At 54.7% G+C, this 15,452-nt stretch overlaps 3 protein-coding genes across 3 annotated transcripts; 2 read left to right on the top strand and 1 right to left on the bottom strand.

Annotated features, from left to right (window-relative positions):
* Positions 1-139: 139 nt before the first annotated feature.
* On the bottom strand, positions 140-7,500 carry BU26DRAFT_516796 (uncharacterized protein). Its single transcript, XM_033828420.1, has 7 exons — positions 6,993-7,500; positions 6,472-6,907; positions 6,226-6,424; positions 5,987-6,173; positions 5,620-5,837; positions 1,170-5,569; positions 140-1,119 (listed from the first exon to the last, which is right to left on the bottom strand). The coding sequence occupies exons 1-7, from the start codon at positions 7,091-7,093 to the stop codon at positions 319-321; spliced, it is 6,342 nt and encodes a 2,113-aa protein (XP_033687102.1). The 5' UTR covers positions 7,094-7,500; the 3' UTR covers positions 140-318.
* Positions 7,501-8,332: 832 nt separating this feature from the next.
* BU26DRAFT_516793 (general substrate transporter) lies at positions 8,333-10,799 on the top strand. The gene is made up of 7 exons (XM_033828419.1): positions 8,333-8,795; positions 8,885-9,273; positions 9,320-9,593; positions 9,642-9,929; positions 10,034-10,190; positions 10,245-10,295; positions 10,377-10,799. Exons 1-7 carry the CDS (start codon positions 8,703-8,705, stop codon positions 10,745-10,747), a joined length of 1,623 nt encoding a protein of 540 aa, XP_033687101.1. The 5' UTR covers positions 8,333-8,702; the 3' UTR covers positions 10,748-10,799.
* Positions 10,800-11,816: 1,017 nt separating this feature from the next.
* On the top strand, positions 11,817-14,609 carry BU26DRAFT_422300 (uncharacterized protein; the record flags this gene model as incomplete). The annotated part of the gene is made up of 2 exons (XM_033823451.1): positions 11,817-14,370; positions 14,422-14,609. 2 exons carry the CDS (start codon positions 11,817-11,819, stop codon positions 14,607-14,609), a joined length of 2,742 nt encoding a protein of 913 aa, XP_033687100.1.
* Positions 14,610-15,452: the final 843 nt, after the last annotated feature.

Genomic DNA, 15,452 nt, shown 5'->3' with positions numbered 1-15,452 from the left:
AACGCGTAATACCGCAGTATATATTATAGAGCCGTTGTCCCACAAGTTCATGAAGTCGGGCTCTCCGAAAACGAAGTACTTATGCGGGTCTTTACGATATATTAACATCGCTGGATCACGCTTACTAGCGTCAAAGAGACGCGGCGAGAGAGAAAAGGTGTGGTGGGGTTAATGGGCTCGAAGGAGTGAAAGCCGCAGTTTCCTTGAGATGAAGAAGAGAGATGAAGGAAAGTACAAGTACAATCGAGGGAGTAATAAGCTGAAAAGGTTCCGAAACCCGCACCAGACGATAAAGGAATGTCCGAGGCAACGAAGCCCCTATGCCACTGAGCGCGGGATGCGGCCATCCTTCGGCTTGGTCGGATCCAAGTCCATGCCATTACCAATACCATTACCATTGGCACTGGCACTGGCATTGGCGTGCACATACCCATTCCCATGTCCGTTCGTGAAACCGTTAGACCTATTCTCTCCATTCCTCTCTCCACTATGCCACACCTTCCCGCTAACCCTCCTCGTCACCAACTCCTCCCTCCACTTCTGCTCCCAGACACTCTCCTCACCCTCAACATCCCACTCGAACCGCGCAGGCCTGAACCAGCACCCCATCGTCTGGCCTTCCTTGACGCCCGGCGTCCACTTATCCAGCTGTGGCCTCTTCTCCTTCCACGCCTTCTCATCGCCAAAGCGCTCGTCGAGCGTGCTGAAAACGTCATGGTAGTGCTGAGGATCCTTGTCTAGTTTGCCGTGCCTTTTGAATGCCATCTCCAAGAGCTCCGTGTGCGTGTGCGCGACGTGGAGGGCATCGAGGCCGGGTGCGGACTCTGCCCTGCCCAGGCGGCAGAGGATGTCGTCGTGGAGTTCCATGACGTCGCGGTAGCGCTTCTGCTCAGTGTAGAGTGCGGAAAGGAGCACGGTGAATTCGAGGGTGGACCTATCAATTGTGCCGCGGATGTACGCTAGATTGTATCGGATGTGGTGGCAGAGATGGATCGCGTCGGAGAACTTATTGAGGCAGGCGAAGGTTTGGATGAGGCTGCGGCCGAGATAGAGGACAAGCGGGGAGGAGGAGATGTTGTTGCGGATCGTGCGTGTATGCCAGAGTGTTTGCAGGATGCGCTGACAGGAGCGTGAGCAAGGGACCGAATGAAAAGAGTTATTAGACTTACCTCAAGATCCTGGTACTTCTTCTGATGACTTAACTCGCTGACGACATCTACCAGGAGTTGCCGTAGCTCGCAAAGATCGATGTCGACCTTGTCCAAGCCCACGAGAGCCTCCTGTAGGATGACCCGTGAGAGGTCAATCATGGCATTGTACTGCTTAGCATTTCCGGACTTGTTCGTTCCAACACCGACCAGATACTTTGCCAAATCAAATGCAGTGCGGATATAGAACTCGCAGTGAAAGCCGCCATTCAAATGAATAAAACGATCGACGAGAAGAACCAGCTCGTATGCCTCGCCAAACTTGCCTGTCCTGGTGTAGTTGAGGACAGTGGCCGTGGCTTGCTTGATGACGACGTTCTCATAGTGGGCCTCGCTAGTATGCTTGAGGTAGAGACGAAAGAACAAATTCCAAACACTCTCCTTGATAGTGCGGGAGAGGTGGATGTACTTTCGGAAGTATTCGATGAGCTCCTTCTCCACCTTGACGAACTCGGATCGGCACTCTGCCTTCTTCTCAAGGTGGAAATAGAGCTCACAGCCAGACTTAACGATCAAGCTGTAATCCGTCTGAGTATTGGTGGCCTTGAAATACGACTCGTAGAGCATCATCTCAGTTCTGAGCTCGGCGACGGCGGAAGAGAAGGAGGCGACCTCCGACATACACTCTCGAAAAGATGCCAGGAAGACGTACGAATTTGTTTCGCAATGCGTATGGGAAGTGACGGAGGTCTTCACTTGTTCCACCAACTTGCTCCTCATCTCCTGGATGAGGGTCTCAGCTTGTTCCGTGAGGCAACTTTCTTTATAGATCTCGGCCATGCTCCTAGCGGACTCAATAAGCTCCGATGAACGACTCTCGTGCTTGAAGATCTCAAAAGCATGGCTTTTGAGCGTTTCGCTCGCATTCGTGATCGACTCGGAAGTACTCTCTTTCTTATACGTGGATACCAGGCTGCGCAACACCGTGATGGTTTCGCTGGAGGTCCTCTCGGTCTTCGAAGAGCTCTCGAATTGTTCGCGGTAAATTGAAACTGCCTTCTTAATCCCTTTCGTGCTGAAAGCATACATCGCGGCGACCCGAGTATTGCACGTGTGTAGCGTAGTGCTGCTGAACTCGGACTTTGTCTCTTTGCAGAATTCGATCACCTTTTGGTATAATCCGATGCTCAGTTCTCGGTGCTCTTCTCGTCGTTCGCATATGTGCGCATATGCCATTGTCGCCTTGATGGTGTGTTCATGGTGGTTCCGGAAGTACCTCAGAGTACATTGATAATACTCTTGCGAGACCTGAAGGAGCAAGCTGTACTCCGCCATCTCCTTATGCTCCAGGATGAACATGTACCGTTCATAAATCCTGGAGATGATCTCGACGTCTAGCTGGTACTCCGCACCAAAACGGACAAAAGTCCTCCAAAGGAAGCCATATACCTCTCCGGCCATCTCCCACTTGCACTGGATCTCATAAAGCTCGCAGAGCAGAACCGTGGCCTCAAAACCATCGCGATGGAGACAGCCATGGGCAATGTGGAAGCAGGAGTAGATGTGGAAGCAGGCGGTGACAGCTTCGTGGTACAGCTTCATGCGAACGCAGATACGAGCGAACGACATGAGGATCGTGATCGTTTCGAAATCGGTCTTGCCAAAGCAAATCGGCATCCACACGAACAGTTCCCGGTAGATTTCGATAACCCGCTCGAACTTATAGATCTCCTCAAAAAACTCTATGATGAGCTTGATTTTGCAAAGTAAGAAGTGCTTGTTCTCAACGTGCCTTGTGCAGATAAGAGCACGAAACAGGTTGAAGTAGATGGTCTGGGCGGTTTCGATGTGCAGGAGCTTGAAATGACAAACTGCGAAGGAGAATGCCAGCTCAAATATCTCTTCGGTGAGGTGCTCAGGGATCTCTGTGATTTCTATGCGCTCGATAGATGCCCAGACTTTACTGATGACCCTGCCGTAGATCTCGCAAGCCTCCTCGTAGCGCTCCTCGTGCATATAAGTGGAGCAGAAGGCTTGGCAGATCGAGATAGTCGTAGACGAGATCTCGGTAGACTGCATGCATGATTCGAACACTTCCATAAGGGTCTTCTCCTCCTTATACTCGATCGTGGTCGTTGAAGTAGTAGAAGTGCTGGTGGAGGTGGAGGTCGTCTTCGAGTAGTAGTGAGATTTGGTTATGGTCTCGGCGAGGCTCTTGACAATTGTGATGCATTCTGTAGACGTACGTTGTTCCTGACTCTCATAGTGCTCGTATAGAGATTGATAGATCGAGCGCGACATGCTGAAGCTCTCCAACCGCTCGAAGTATTTCGCAATCTTCTGGACGCGTTTTATCATGGCCGATTCAAATCGAGACTCGTAACTGTAGCATTGGATCTCAGACCATACGCCGCGAAGAATGACCTCCGACTCCTCCTTACGCGACTGACGATAGAGGAACTCGGAGTACTTCAGAGCAAAATCGATCTTCAGCTCCGTGATACGGGCGGATGCCATTGCGACAGAGACAGACTTCCAGAACCGCACCAGAGTCGCTTCCGCCTTGAAAAATTCTTGTCGCTCTTCGTAGATCTGGATAATTCCGATGGTGGACTTGATTCGGCGTTCATCTGTGATGACCAAAGTGTGCTCACAGTGCCTGTGGTACTCCAGATAGAGCTCCAGGACTTCTTTGCATAGAGAGAGCTGTTTCAGATGTACGACGAGGATCTCAAAGAGCGAGCGGGTCTCTTCATGAAGGTGTCCACAGACTTTGAGGCGAAGACGATACAGTCGGCGGTAGATCACGACGGCCTTTTCGACACAGCCTATCTCGATGTAGAATTGAGCGAGAATGGTTGCGTAGTGGATCTCCATCGACTCGTCGCTAGCGTGCCTGAAGACCTCCACAAGGTATTCGAGGACTTCTTCCCTCTGAGCTCGGAACTCCTCGTGCTCGGAGATCTCAAGGCTGGAGGAGTACTCAACGAAGGCGACGGCGAGGGCTTGTGCTACGACCAGTGAGCAGCTATGACGGCTGATCCGCCATGCATCGTAGGAGTAGCGCGAAAGAGTGTGCGCATCCTTGAACTTCCGCCCGAGTCGCAACTCGAGGAGCAAGCTTTGCAGAACTGCAGCCGAATGCTCGCCAAACAAGGCCGTCCGGATTTTGTAGGCAAGGTTCTGGAGCTTCTCCGCTTCGCAAGCAATGTACTGACGAGCGAGGCATGTCCCTTCGACGAGTGCGAGACAAACTGAATTCGGAAAGGACATCTTGAATGCCGTCGATAGGTGCATCTTGTCGGCCGACTTGTCATACAAGGACGACGAGCGGAAGTGGTTGAGCCAGTAACGTGCAGCATATTCGAAAAGCTGATGTCTCGAAAACTCTTCTGCCATCTCGATTACATCGAAGAGTTCAGCGTGTGGGTCGACGTCATCGTGCTGGAGATGTATACCGACGTAGGCCATAGAGCGGATGGTGAGCTCTGTGTGAGCCTCCCTCAAGTCAATGACGAGCTTCGCGGTCTTATTGCTAACAGAGGTCGTTGATAGTAGCCTCTCGCGGATGCTGGGATGACGAAGACAGACCAGGCCATCGCGGATAACAATCAAGGGACCGCAAACATCTCCAACAGTCTTCTCCACATCCCCGGAAAAGGGACGATATGTACATCGTTCCAAGTCGACTTCAAGCAGCGCCTTGACTTCCTTCAAGGCCAAAGGACGTTCGGCAGCTAAGATCCAGGAAAGAACCTGCTTTGTCTCCGGACGTTTCGAGTCCAGGCTCACTATTAGGTGATCAAGAGCCGCATCGAGGTTTTTGGGAGCTGCCTGGCAAGCTTTCAAGATAGCAGAAGGTGAGTCCTCGTGCTGAACCGAATGGAGCTGCAGTTCGGCCCAGAGGAATGATCCATTTGCGATTTCGGCATGCTTTTGGATAATGCTTTTTCTCTCGTCCTCGTGGAGCTTGCGGAGCTTAGGGTGATGCTGAACAAAATCCTCGATGTAGTGCTGCATATCGCCATTTGCCTCCTGATAGTCTTCTAGGGCCATGTGCTCTTGACAGTGCTTCAAAGCTGCATTGCTGACTAGTCGGCTGAACATAATAGCCCTCACGTTGCCCTTCGATTTCGTGATTCGTTCGAGTACTTCCAGTGCGGGGGGATTTCCAATACGTACGCCGGACAATTGGTCCAAGCCATCGATGAGAAACATAAGCTTGTGGTCGTCGAGAGAGGCTTCAAGAGCATCCCAAAGCGCAGTCTCAACTTCGCTAGCAGGGGAACCGCGCTGGGCCATTTCCATCGCCTTGTGAACATGCGAGAGGAGGCCCTCGCGCCCGATCTTGCGATCAAGCAACTGAATCAACAAGCTCTTAATGAGGGATAGCGGGCTGGTAGTGTACTTAACGTCCGTGTCTAGACCGTCATTAGTCTTGCTCTCGAAACACAAACGCGCAACTACCCACCGACCGAGTACGTGATAACGTCGTACGGATCATCGTCGACTGACTCTTGGAGCTTCTCGTAGATCCAGCGTGCAAGGACCGTCTTGCCGGTGCAAGCTCCGCCAGTGATGAGTAAGACTTTCTTGGAGCCATGACCATTCCTCGTAAATTTCCTGAGATGCGGTACGAACCATTCGCATGTGAACTCCGCGCGCTTGAACCCGGAGTACAGCTGGTTTCTAAGGTACGGGTACGAAATCAGCGTAGCTCTCAATGGGGTGGCAAGTCTATGTCTTAGCCAAGCGCTCGCTATATTGTGAAACGCCCCTCGTAGCGCATTTCAACACTTCAGCAAAGTCATAGACTTCATGCCTAGGTCTTAACTTACGACATGATGGTCTTCACCACACTGTCCTGCGGAGAGAGGAAGTCACGAATCTTGTGGATATTGTAATGAGCACAGTGCTTGCTGGACGCCCACATGGAGACAGAAACCGATTCGATATGGCTGTAGAAAGAAGCCGAGCCTATGGCGATGTAGGCGTCAAAGTCGGCGAAATCTGCAGAGGCGGTGCCTGGATAAAAATTAGCGCAAGTAAACTGTGGTGCAGTCTCTACCGAGCTCACCCCAATATTTGGTAGAGCAATAGGCCCTGACATCGCATGTCAAATGTGCAAACTTCTGGAAAGCGTGCGTAAGCTCACGGCGGACATCAGGAGTCGACTTGATAAGGCGGTGTTGTCGAAGGAACACAGACAGGGCGAAAGCCATCTTGTGGAACACACTGAAGACCTTCAGAAGTACTTCGACGTGTTTGGTACCCAACTAGGCAAGTCAGCCAAACTTCAATGTACTCGCGTAGGGGGGGATACCTGAATGAGATTCAAGCAGCTGTCGCACACTAGACGAGTAGCATCCTCACTGTTGAGCATGAAGTCGTTCAGAACGCCGTGCGACAGAAGAACGACGCCCCCAATATTATCAGCCCACCTGAGGACGCGGTCCCAGTTGGAGCCGTCATGGGGCATATATCGGAATCTCTCGTTCTTGAGAAACTGGAGGTATTCGTGGACCGAGCGCTGGCCTTCGAAGGCAACGCTCGTAGAGCGGCCAAATCGTGGACGGACGATAGCGGTATGCGTTATGGATTCGCGGAGTACGCTCGGCTTGGGCATTCTGAGGGAGTCGGGAAATTCGAAAGTAGGCGGCATGGGACTGCCGTTGACCACAGTGAGCCTCGATGGGTGAGCCGTACCGTTCTCAGAGGGAGGAGGACTGAGCGAAATTGGTGCCATCTTGGTGCTATTACTAGGCACCTGTTAGATCAGAATGGAGCCAGAGGGGAGCGAGTTGAGAATATCGAGGTGATATGGACCATGGAGCTGCTACGTACTTGCTGGTGGTCTCAGCACGCTCGATATGAGCAGAATCGGAAGGAAGACAGCAATAGAAGCACCGAAGTAATGTAATCTGAAGGAGAGCGCCAAAGCTCATGAACTATCCTGGGGATGAATTAAGTATGAGGGGATGGCCCCTAATAAGTCAATTGATGTTCCAGGCCTTGTCCCCGGAGCGAAAAGGAGGCACGGGTTATCGAGCGTTTCTTCGAATCGAGCGCACCTCTAGGAGGCGAGGAGAGCTCAATAGCTAGAAGGAGCTTTAGACCGCAGAAAGATACAAGGAGGCGCCATCGCTTGATGCGGACGCGTGTGAGCCGCGAAGAATAGGTGTGGAGAAGAAACGATCAGCCAATCCGAACACCTTCAGCTTCCACATGTGAACCGGATCTCAGCCACCGGAGGTGAGGGAATTGGAAGTAGACGAGATGGGATAGCAGATCACCCCAGGGTCCTCGCTTGAACATGCCCACGCTAAGCCTACATAACCACAGCGGTGATACGGCTGGGCGTTGACGAGAGAACAGCGAAAATGGAGCCGAAGAAAGTGTTCTAGACGTGCATAGGACCCCATTCAGTAACGCCCGCGGGTCCAAATATGCGGGGGTTGCTATACAGGACCGTGTTTGGTTCCTGCGAAGATGCCGTCGCTGCCCTTAGGGTTGGGTCGAGTGCATCCTCTATGAAGCGAGCACATCGAGAAGCCTTCGCGATTTTCGTCCCCCGAGGGGAGCTCATTTCCACGCGCGGGGTCCGGAAGGCGCGCAAGAGAGCTTCATTGGTGAGAATGACCACCGGGGGACGCTCGATACAGTGCCCGAGCCATTCCCAGGTGACGAGAGAGCCATCCCGCTCTCCGCGAGGTATGAAAAGGGACCAAAAGGAAAGCTGAAGGGGCGGCAGCGGGAAGGGCCGTCTCCGCGGTCGCTAGAGCATGTTGTCGCGTGGACCTGGACTGCATTTGTCATGTCTGTGGCTGGCTGTCTGTCCTGGAAGAGGAGGCGTCGGGACGATTTAGGATGAGGTTCAGCTGGGGGTCGCCAGCGCTTGGCCAGCCTCATCTAGAGCCTCGCGCCACCGCGGAAAAGAGCCACCCATCCGACGAGGGTTCGCGAGAATCAATATCATCAACGTAACGCGAATCGCGTATGCCGGCTACGCGGCGAAAGCTCTCTTTCAGAATGTGCAGAGGCCGAGGGGCTACGACTGTTGGGATCGCGGCTGTCGTGTCGGCTTCTGCACGTCGGCAAATGAGAGGGCCCGCGCCACTGTGGCTTGCCGGCAACGCTCAACCGTTCAAACGCCGTCTCCTCTTCAACTTTCATCTCAATTCCGACGAATTCATTGTGCTCCATCCGCTGTGCTGTACAGACCAACCTCATCCGGCATTTGAAAGGCTACTGAACGATGCGTAGCACGCGGAGCGGCTCCATGTCGGCCCATTCCCCGCGACCCCACACGTCATGCTCGCTGGAGAACACCCGGTCGAACCCCAGATGGTAGGGCGCCTAGTGGACGGCTTTCCGAACGGCTATCCGGGCTTTCGGGCGCAAGATATAAAAGTCCTTTCTGCTATCCATCTGAGGTCCTTTCTGTCTATCAAGCGTCGCTCTATTGCTTCTTCCTCGAGTGTCCTTTGATTGTCTTGCCACTTGTCATTCCGAGAGATCTTTCCTCTTCGCGGTGTGTCATTGTATCCGGCGACCATGGCCAAATTCGATATTGGGACTGTTTGGAGCGACATCAAGGCTTATCGCCGGGCCTACATCCTCACCGCTGTCGCCTCATTTGGCGGTATGGTATGCGAGCTCCCTCTCCGTTATCCTACAATTCTCTCGACCCGTGAACACTTCGAGGACCCCCGCTAACGCCAAATCTTATCATTAAGCTCTTTGGCTGGGACACCGGCTTGATCGGCGGCGTGCTCACCATGGACGCTTTCCAGCATAGTTTTGACCTTGATAAGAACAGCCCCGACTTTAGTAATCTGCAAGGCAACATCGTCTCCGTGCTCCAGGCTGGCTGCTTCTTCGGTGCCCTATCTTCTTTCTACGTCAGCGACAAGTTTGGCCGGAAGTGGGCTCTAATCATCGCCGATATCATCTTCCTCGTCGGCTCGCTGGTCCAGACTCTCTGTGCCATCCACACCACCAGCCTAGCTCAATTGTATGTCGGACGAGTTATCGGAGGATTCGGGGTCGGATTGATCTCAGCAGTCGTGCCAACGTACATCGGTGAGAATGCGAATAAGGAGATCAGAGGACGTTGTATCGGCTGGTGCGTATGTGCCATTCCTCCCTCTACTGTTAGCTGACCGTGACAGTATGCAACTATTCAACGTTACCGGTATCTGCATCTCCTTCTTCATCAACTACGGGATCAGCAACCAAATCAAAACCCTGAGCTCGGCGAAGTGGCGTGTCCCTTTCGCTCTCCAGATGCTGCCCGGCGCTCTCTTGCTCGCGGGTATCATCTTCCAGAATGAATCGCCACGCTGGCTCGTCGAAAAGAATCGTCTGCGCGATGCTGCAACGTCGCTTGCTAAGGTCCGAGGGAAGCCCGTTGATGATACAGATGTGGTACAAGAGCTGGACGAGGTACGAATAGCAGCAAAGTATGCAAAATAGCAGCACTAATGGCTGCAGATCGTCGCCGACTTCCACGGACACGAGAAGCTACCACTCACCGCTCAACTCAAGGCTGCCTGCTCCAGCAAGCGGATGTTTTACCAGGCATCCTTTGCCGTCATCCTGATGTTCTGGCAGCAGTGGACTGGGACGAACTCTATCAACTACTACGCTCCGCAGATCTTCTCCTCCATCGGACTTAAAAGCAATTCCGCGGGGCTGTTTGCCACGGGAATCTATGGCGTTGTGAAGATCGTATGCACAGCACTTGGTCTGGCTTTTGCTACTGAACAAATGGGTCGCAAGGTATGTGTTGTCTGTCACAACGCAAGTTTAGCATGGTTATCCACGCTGGGCTTGCATTTGCTGACCAAACTCTCCCCATTCATGCATACTGACACTACCACCAGTGGTCGTTGCTTATCGGATCCGCTGGACAAGCGTTCGCCATGTTCTACATAGGCGTTAACGCAGCGGTCAATCCAACTAAGGCTGGCGACCCGCTCACCGGAAACAATATCTTTGCCATCATCTGTGTATATCTGTTTGTGGTATTCTACTCGTTCGGTAGGTTCCCTGCGATAGCATACATGCGGGTGTTTATAGGCTAATCATGTACAGGATGGGGACCAATTCCTTTCGTCCTCGCCTCTGAGTGCTCTCCGAACCATGGTGAGTCCGACCTCGATGAGCTGGCAAACGGCTGCATCCTAGCCCCACACTCCCGAAGATGAACTGACGTCCCCTGAATAGTGCGGTCTCTCATCATGGCGGCGGCACTGATGACCCAATGGCTCTTCAATTTCGTTATAGCGAAGATCACGCCGCTGATGTTGGACAACATCACGTACGGCACCTTCCTCCTCTTTGGCGCCTGTTGCATTCTCATGGGCATCTACACGGTCTTCTGCGTCCCGGAGACCAAAAATGTGCCCCTGGAGTCCATTCACCACCTGTTTGAGGGGCAGATCATCCGAGGTGCAGTCAAGGACACAATCCCTCGGTATTCGCGGGCGAAGAAGCTGCAGCACCACCATGCCACCAACGACGCGGACTCTGAGACGGTCAGCTTTCCCGGGCGCAAAGGTGTTGCCACAGATGTGCAGCACATTGAGGATGCATAGAGCAGAGGTGGTGATGGTGATGGTAGATAGCCGAATGAGGAAATGCAAGCAGCTTGTATGTCTTGAGACCTTGCCGGAAGCGCGTCGATGCGCTGCTACGTGTCCAGGGCGTGAAGATCGCAGTCAAAGCCAGTCGGGCTGCTAGAGTTCGACACTCGGGCTTAGTTGGGCAGCGTGCAAGGCTATCCTACCTAAGCACACTACGGCCAGACAGCCGACGGAGAAAAATTGTGCTCGGGCGGAGGAAGAGCGGGGTGGCGCTGGCTCGACGGCGTCAACGGCGTCCGGTGTCCTGATGCAGCTGGAGCCGTGGAAATCATGATTTGGCCGGCAGCCGTGAAGCATGACGGCGGAAGCGAGCCCTATCACGACGGCGGTGGTGCACCGTCCGGGCTGGCGCGGGGCGTGCAGAAATCAGGGTCGCCCTGGGTCGCTGCGCTGGATGATGGCTGGCGAATGGGGCGCCCGGCGGCCCTTCCTTGGCAGAGCGATGTCATAGCCAGCCCGCTGATCTCTACTCTATACACGTAACCACGCCGGAGCCCACACACGGCCGCACGCACCTCGCGATATCCTTTGCCTCCTTTCCCTCTCCCTCAGCCCGCCGTGTGGTAGCGCAGCAGCGCAAATCTCAGCAGCCGAGTGCTCCGCGACTCCCAGCCTGGCCTCGTCTGCCCCTCATTTGCTGCCTCGCGGATACCACAGGACACCTGCCCGTGGCTTTGCTGGCCCCTGGGTGCTCCCTGTGGCTTCTGCAAACATCACCTTAATTTTGACAGCCGACCGGATCCTCCCCTGCGCTCGCCGAGCACCACCGACCGCCCTTGGGCTGCGATTCCTATCCGCCTCGATCGGGCTACCGCAATCTGCCCGTCTCGAATCCCTCGGCAGCAAGCACACCGTGGCCAGCAAGTCGCCCAGCCAACTTGTCTGCGCCGGCCGGTTCGATCATATACCGACACAATGTACGTCGAACTCAGGCACAGTTCTTCTCCAGAGCTCGTCTCACACTCTCTCTCGTTTGTGCCATTTGCGTCCCCGCCCCTATCGCTTTCACTGGCTGACTGTAATGATGACCAGCGTCGTCATCCCCTCCAAGACTCCTGGTCTGCGGAGGTATTCTTACAACAACGACCTTACCCCTCCGATTCCCCCGCGACGTAACTCCCTAGCCGTGCCGCCCCTCAAGCTGACAGCCGTTACGCAGTCTGGCGGGATGGACTCGAGGTATTACCGGCCCTCCTCACCGCGGGCCCGGCTATCAAACCCAGCGAGATCGTCGACCGGCACCTTTGACCCAAACTACGACTCGGCATACTATGCACGCCCGCGTTCGCCCAGGTCAAGTGCCGACAGGATCCCAGGCGCCCACCACCCACAATACAGCTATGCCCCGAGCAGCTCGTCTGGCTCGCGCTCCTCGAACCTCAAGTACGACTCATATTCAGGACGACCGCGGCGGAACACGCTGAATGAGTCCGACGACCGCTTGGTCAGGCCCAACCTGCCCAACGTCAATCTTGCGCCGACCGCGGCTATTCCCATCCGCACTCACGGGCTCCATGGCCATCACGAACGTCCATCGAGCCCTCTAGCGCAGTCCTGGGATAGTCGCGGAGATACATACATCACGCACGGTGCCCCGCAGCGGCGAGAGCACAAGCGGATATACAGTGTGGATGACGATAGTCTTCAGTCGAAGCTCATCTCCGAGAAGGACATCATACCAGCAGGCCGTCGAGATGCGGGTGACTCCCGGCCCTACAGTACCTCTAGTGGCGGCAGGACCTATCATCAGCATAAGCCTCTTATCCGGGCCACCGACGTCGGCGATGACGGCTATTCCTACACGGATCCAGCGAGCATGTATCGTGACACCGAGCCAGCATGGCGGCGGCCACGATCCGGCAGTATAGAGCGCGGGTCGCGCCCCACCAGCATGATTTTGGATCGTGGTCCGCGCACCTCCAACCGAGAACTGGGGCCTCCCCCATCGACTCGCGGATTCGACAAGATCAACAATCTTGGCAGAAACGGCAGCCAACACCACGCCCGGTCATCGTCTATTGAGAAGGCCAGCAGGGATGTTCCCAAGTACGACCCTTACCCAGAGGCAATTCCCACACGCTCGTCTTCAACCCGTCATCCTGCGGCCACCATCCACCAAGAGCCTCGGGAGCATCGGCGAGAGACATACCATGACGAGTACGACCGCCGAGATAGAGATGTCGAGAATCGGCGCTACAACACGGCCGACCGGTTCGAAGACCGCGACGTGGCTACCCGCGGTTTCGGCATTGCTCCGGGAAGTTCTAGCCTTGCACGTGACCCGTCACTTGACCGCCAGCCCATTTGGAATCCCCAAGATGCGGGGCGGAGGCCGGAAGAATATGGCAACCAGTACTATCCTTCAGATTCTGCGGGTGCCCGAATGCCAGAGGCTCGGATCCCACGCGAACCGCGCGAGCGAGATATTGCTCCAGCGTACGAGGAGCGTCCAAGAGAGCGAGATCCAGACCGCCGTGACAGCAACCATATCGCTCCTGCTGCCGCGCCCGTTGCTGGTGCAGCTGCTGGCGCGGCTGCAACATATGGCGCTGCTGAGCTCTTGAAACCGCGAGACCGAGACCGAGATCGTGACCGTGACCGTGATCGTGACCGTGAGCGAGATGTGGAGAAAGAGCGTGAGCGCCGTAGGGAGCGGGATGAACGAGAGCGGCGTGATCGAGTTCCCGACGATCGTCGTGATGACAGGCGCGATAGAGCACCAGAGGAGCGTCGAGACCGAGCGCCCGAAGAGCGTCTGCCACCTGCCGCCGCTGCCGCTTACGCTCCAACGCAAGACGCGGATCGCAAGTCTCGTGAGCGCCGATACGAAGATGAGGATCGCGAAAGGAGGCCACGGAAGGCACCTTCGGAGGAGGAAAGCGGTGATGAACGACCTCGTCATTATGTTGACAGAGATGCTGCTAGAGAGAGCGAGCGCCGGAAGGATCCGGCTCCTCAGGAAGCCGCTCTGGACCCCGACGAAGAATACCGCCGACGCGTGGCCCAGGAGATGGCGCGAAGTGGCCGACCTCGCGATCTCAGTGATGATGATCGGGAAACGGAACGCCGAAGACGAAGGGAAGAGAGGGAGAAGTCCCGCGATCCTATCGACCACCGCCCTCGTCCGCCTCAGTCGAATGTTGCGGAACCGCCACATTCTCGTTACGATGAGCGTTCATCTAGCGTGTTCGATAAAGATATCGTGCAGGAGCCTGACTCGCTCAACCCAGCGTCTGAAAAGCAATCGAGCAAGTCGGTTCAGATTGTCGCTCCCCCCAAGGAACCTCCACCTCAGCCTAAGGGCATTCTTCGCAAGCCGACCGCAAAGTTCCCCGAGGATCCCGAGCCTATCCGGGAGGGTGTTGCCCCGCATAAGAATGCGCTGAAGGGCAAGGACATCCCAGTTAACGCTCGATGGACCAAGATCGATCGCAGACTCGTTAATCCGGAAGCCCTCGACGAAGCTAAGGAACGTTTTGAGGAGCGGTTGGACTGTGTTATCGTCTTGAGAGTCCTGACGAAACAAGAGATTCAAAAGCTGGCCGACCGGACTAAGGAGATTCGCGAAGCTAGGGGTAGGTAAACCAGCTATGGTTTCAGCAACCCGGTCGCTAATTTTGCAACAGAGGATGAGTACGACCATCATGAGCGTCGAGATCGCGACCGACGAAGCCACCGGAGTCATCGCGATGACGAGGACAGGGACCGACGTCGGGGCGACTACGACGACGATAGCGATGACAATGATGTCGGACGCGACCGAGGGCGCGACAGGGACCGAGATCGACCTCGGCAGATTGAGCCCCCAAGGTGATTAGATGGCGTCCGAACGCATTGCTATTCCTTTGCCTAAGCCAGTACTTATTCTCTCTTTCCCAGGCCCGAGGAGCACAAGACTGAGGACACCAAGAAGCCGGATAACAAAGACAATGAACAAGATCGTGCCAGCCATGGTAGCGAGCAGCGCAAACAAGATAAAGACCATCACCAAGAGCCTCAAGACAGGCATCGTAACCGCAAGGATGACCGCTCAGAGACGGCTGACAAAGGACGCCAGCAACGGAGGGAGCATCGTGCTTCGGGTGACGATGCTAAAGAGCGCGAAAAGCCCGAGAAGCGCCAGGGCAAGGTGAAGGGCCGGTTGAATCGCGTTTTGGACTGGCTTTAGGTCTGGGGCTAGGAGTTCGGCAGGAGGGTTGGGTATCGGAGCAGAGCACAGTTGAATGGGAAGTCATATTGTTATCTCGCAATTAGAATATCGGCATGGCTCTGCATGTGGAAGTGTGATTTGGCATGATATAGATTTGCACAGCGAGGTGTTTCGCATTTGGGGCTTTTTTTGGCATATGTAGGGGAACCTAGCGGGGCTAGTAGGAGGTTGAGATGGGCTGCGTGGTCGCGGCTTCCTGTCGTTTCGGAGTAATTTATACGTTCCTGTCAGTCTTATTATATTGCCCGGAGGTGTAATGCCTAATTGTGTGATCGACGCATTGGACTTTATCTCATACTACGCCTTCTTCAAGTCTCTCGCTGTCAAACTGAGCAGGCGTCCTCCTCCTATCCTCCTCCCTCTCCCTCTCCCTCTCTCTGTCTTCCCCTCTCCAACCAGCCAACCAACCACACATCCCAAAAAGGAAAGGGCCACAAAAAAAAATAG

This window comes from Trematosphaeria pertusa (genome assembly GCF_010094035.1).
Source record: "Trematosphaeria pertusa strain CBS 122368 unplaced genomic scaffold BU26scaffold_4, whole genome shotgun sequence".
Lineage (NCBI taxonomy): Eukaryota > Fungi > Ascomycota > Dothideomycetes > Pleosporales > Trematosphaeriaceae > Trematosphaeria > Trematosphaeria pertusa.
Note: the sequence above shows the minus strand (reverse complement) of the source record. Positions and strands in the feature narration are given on the sequence as shown.

What these genes read in the sequence shown, in the direction of transcription:
- BU26DRAFT_516793 (XM_033828419.1), top strand. Translation starts at nt 8,703, where the DNA reads ATGGCCAAATTCGATATTGGGACTGTTTGGAGCGACATCAAGGCTTAT. An exon ending in CTGAACAAATGGGTCGCAAG is followed by an intron (nt 9,930 to 10,033) that starts GTATGTGTTGTC and finishes CACTACCACCAG; the next exon opens with TGGTCGTTGCTTATCGGATC. An exon ending in TGAGTGCTCTCCGAACCATG is followed by an intron (nt 10,296 to 10,376) that starts GTGAGTCCGACC and finishes TCCCCTGAATAG; the next exon opens with TGCGGTCTCTCATCATGGCG.
- BU26DRAFT_516796 (XM_033828420.1), bottom strand. Translation starts at nt 7,093, where the DNA reads ATGAGCTTTGGCGCTCTCCTTCAGATTACATTACTTCGGTGCTTCTAT. An exon ending in CGTGCTGAGACCACCAGCAA is followed by an intron (nt 6,908 to 6,992) that starts GTACGTAGCAGC and finishes ACAGGTGCCTAG; the next exon opens with TAATAGCACCAAGATGGCAC. An exon ending in TTGCTCTACCAAATATTGGG is followed by an intron (nt 6,174 to 6,225) that starts GTGAGCTCGGTA and finishes ATTTTTATCCAG; the next exon opens with GCACCGCCTCTGCAGATTTC.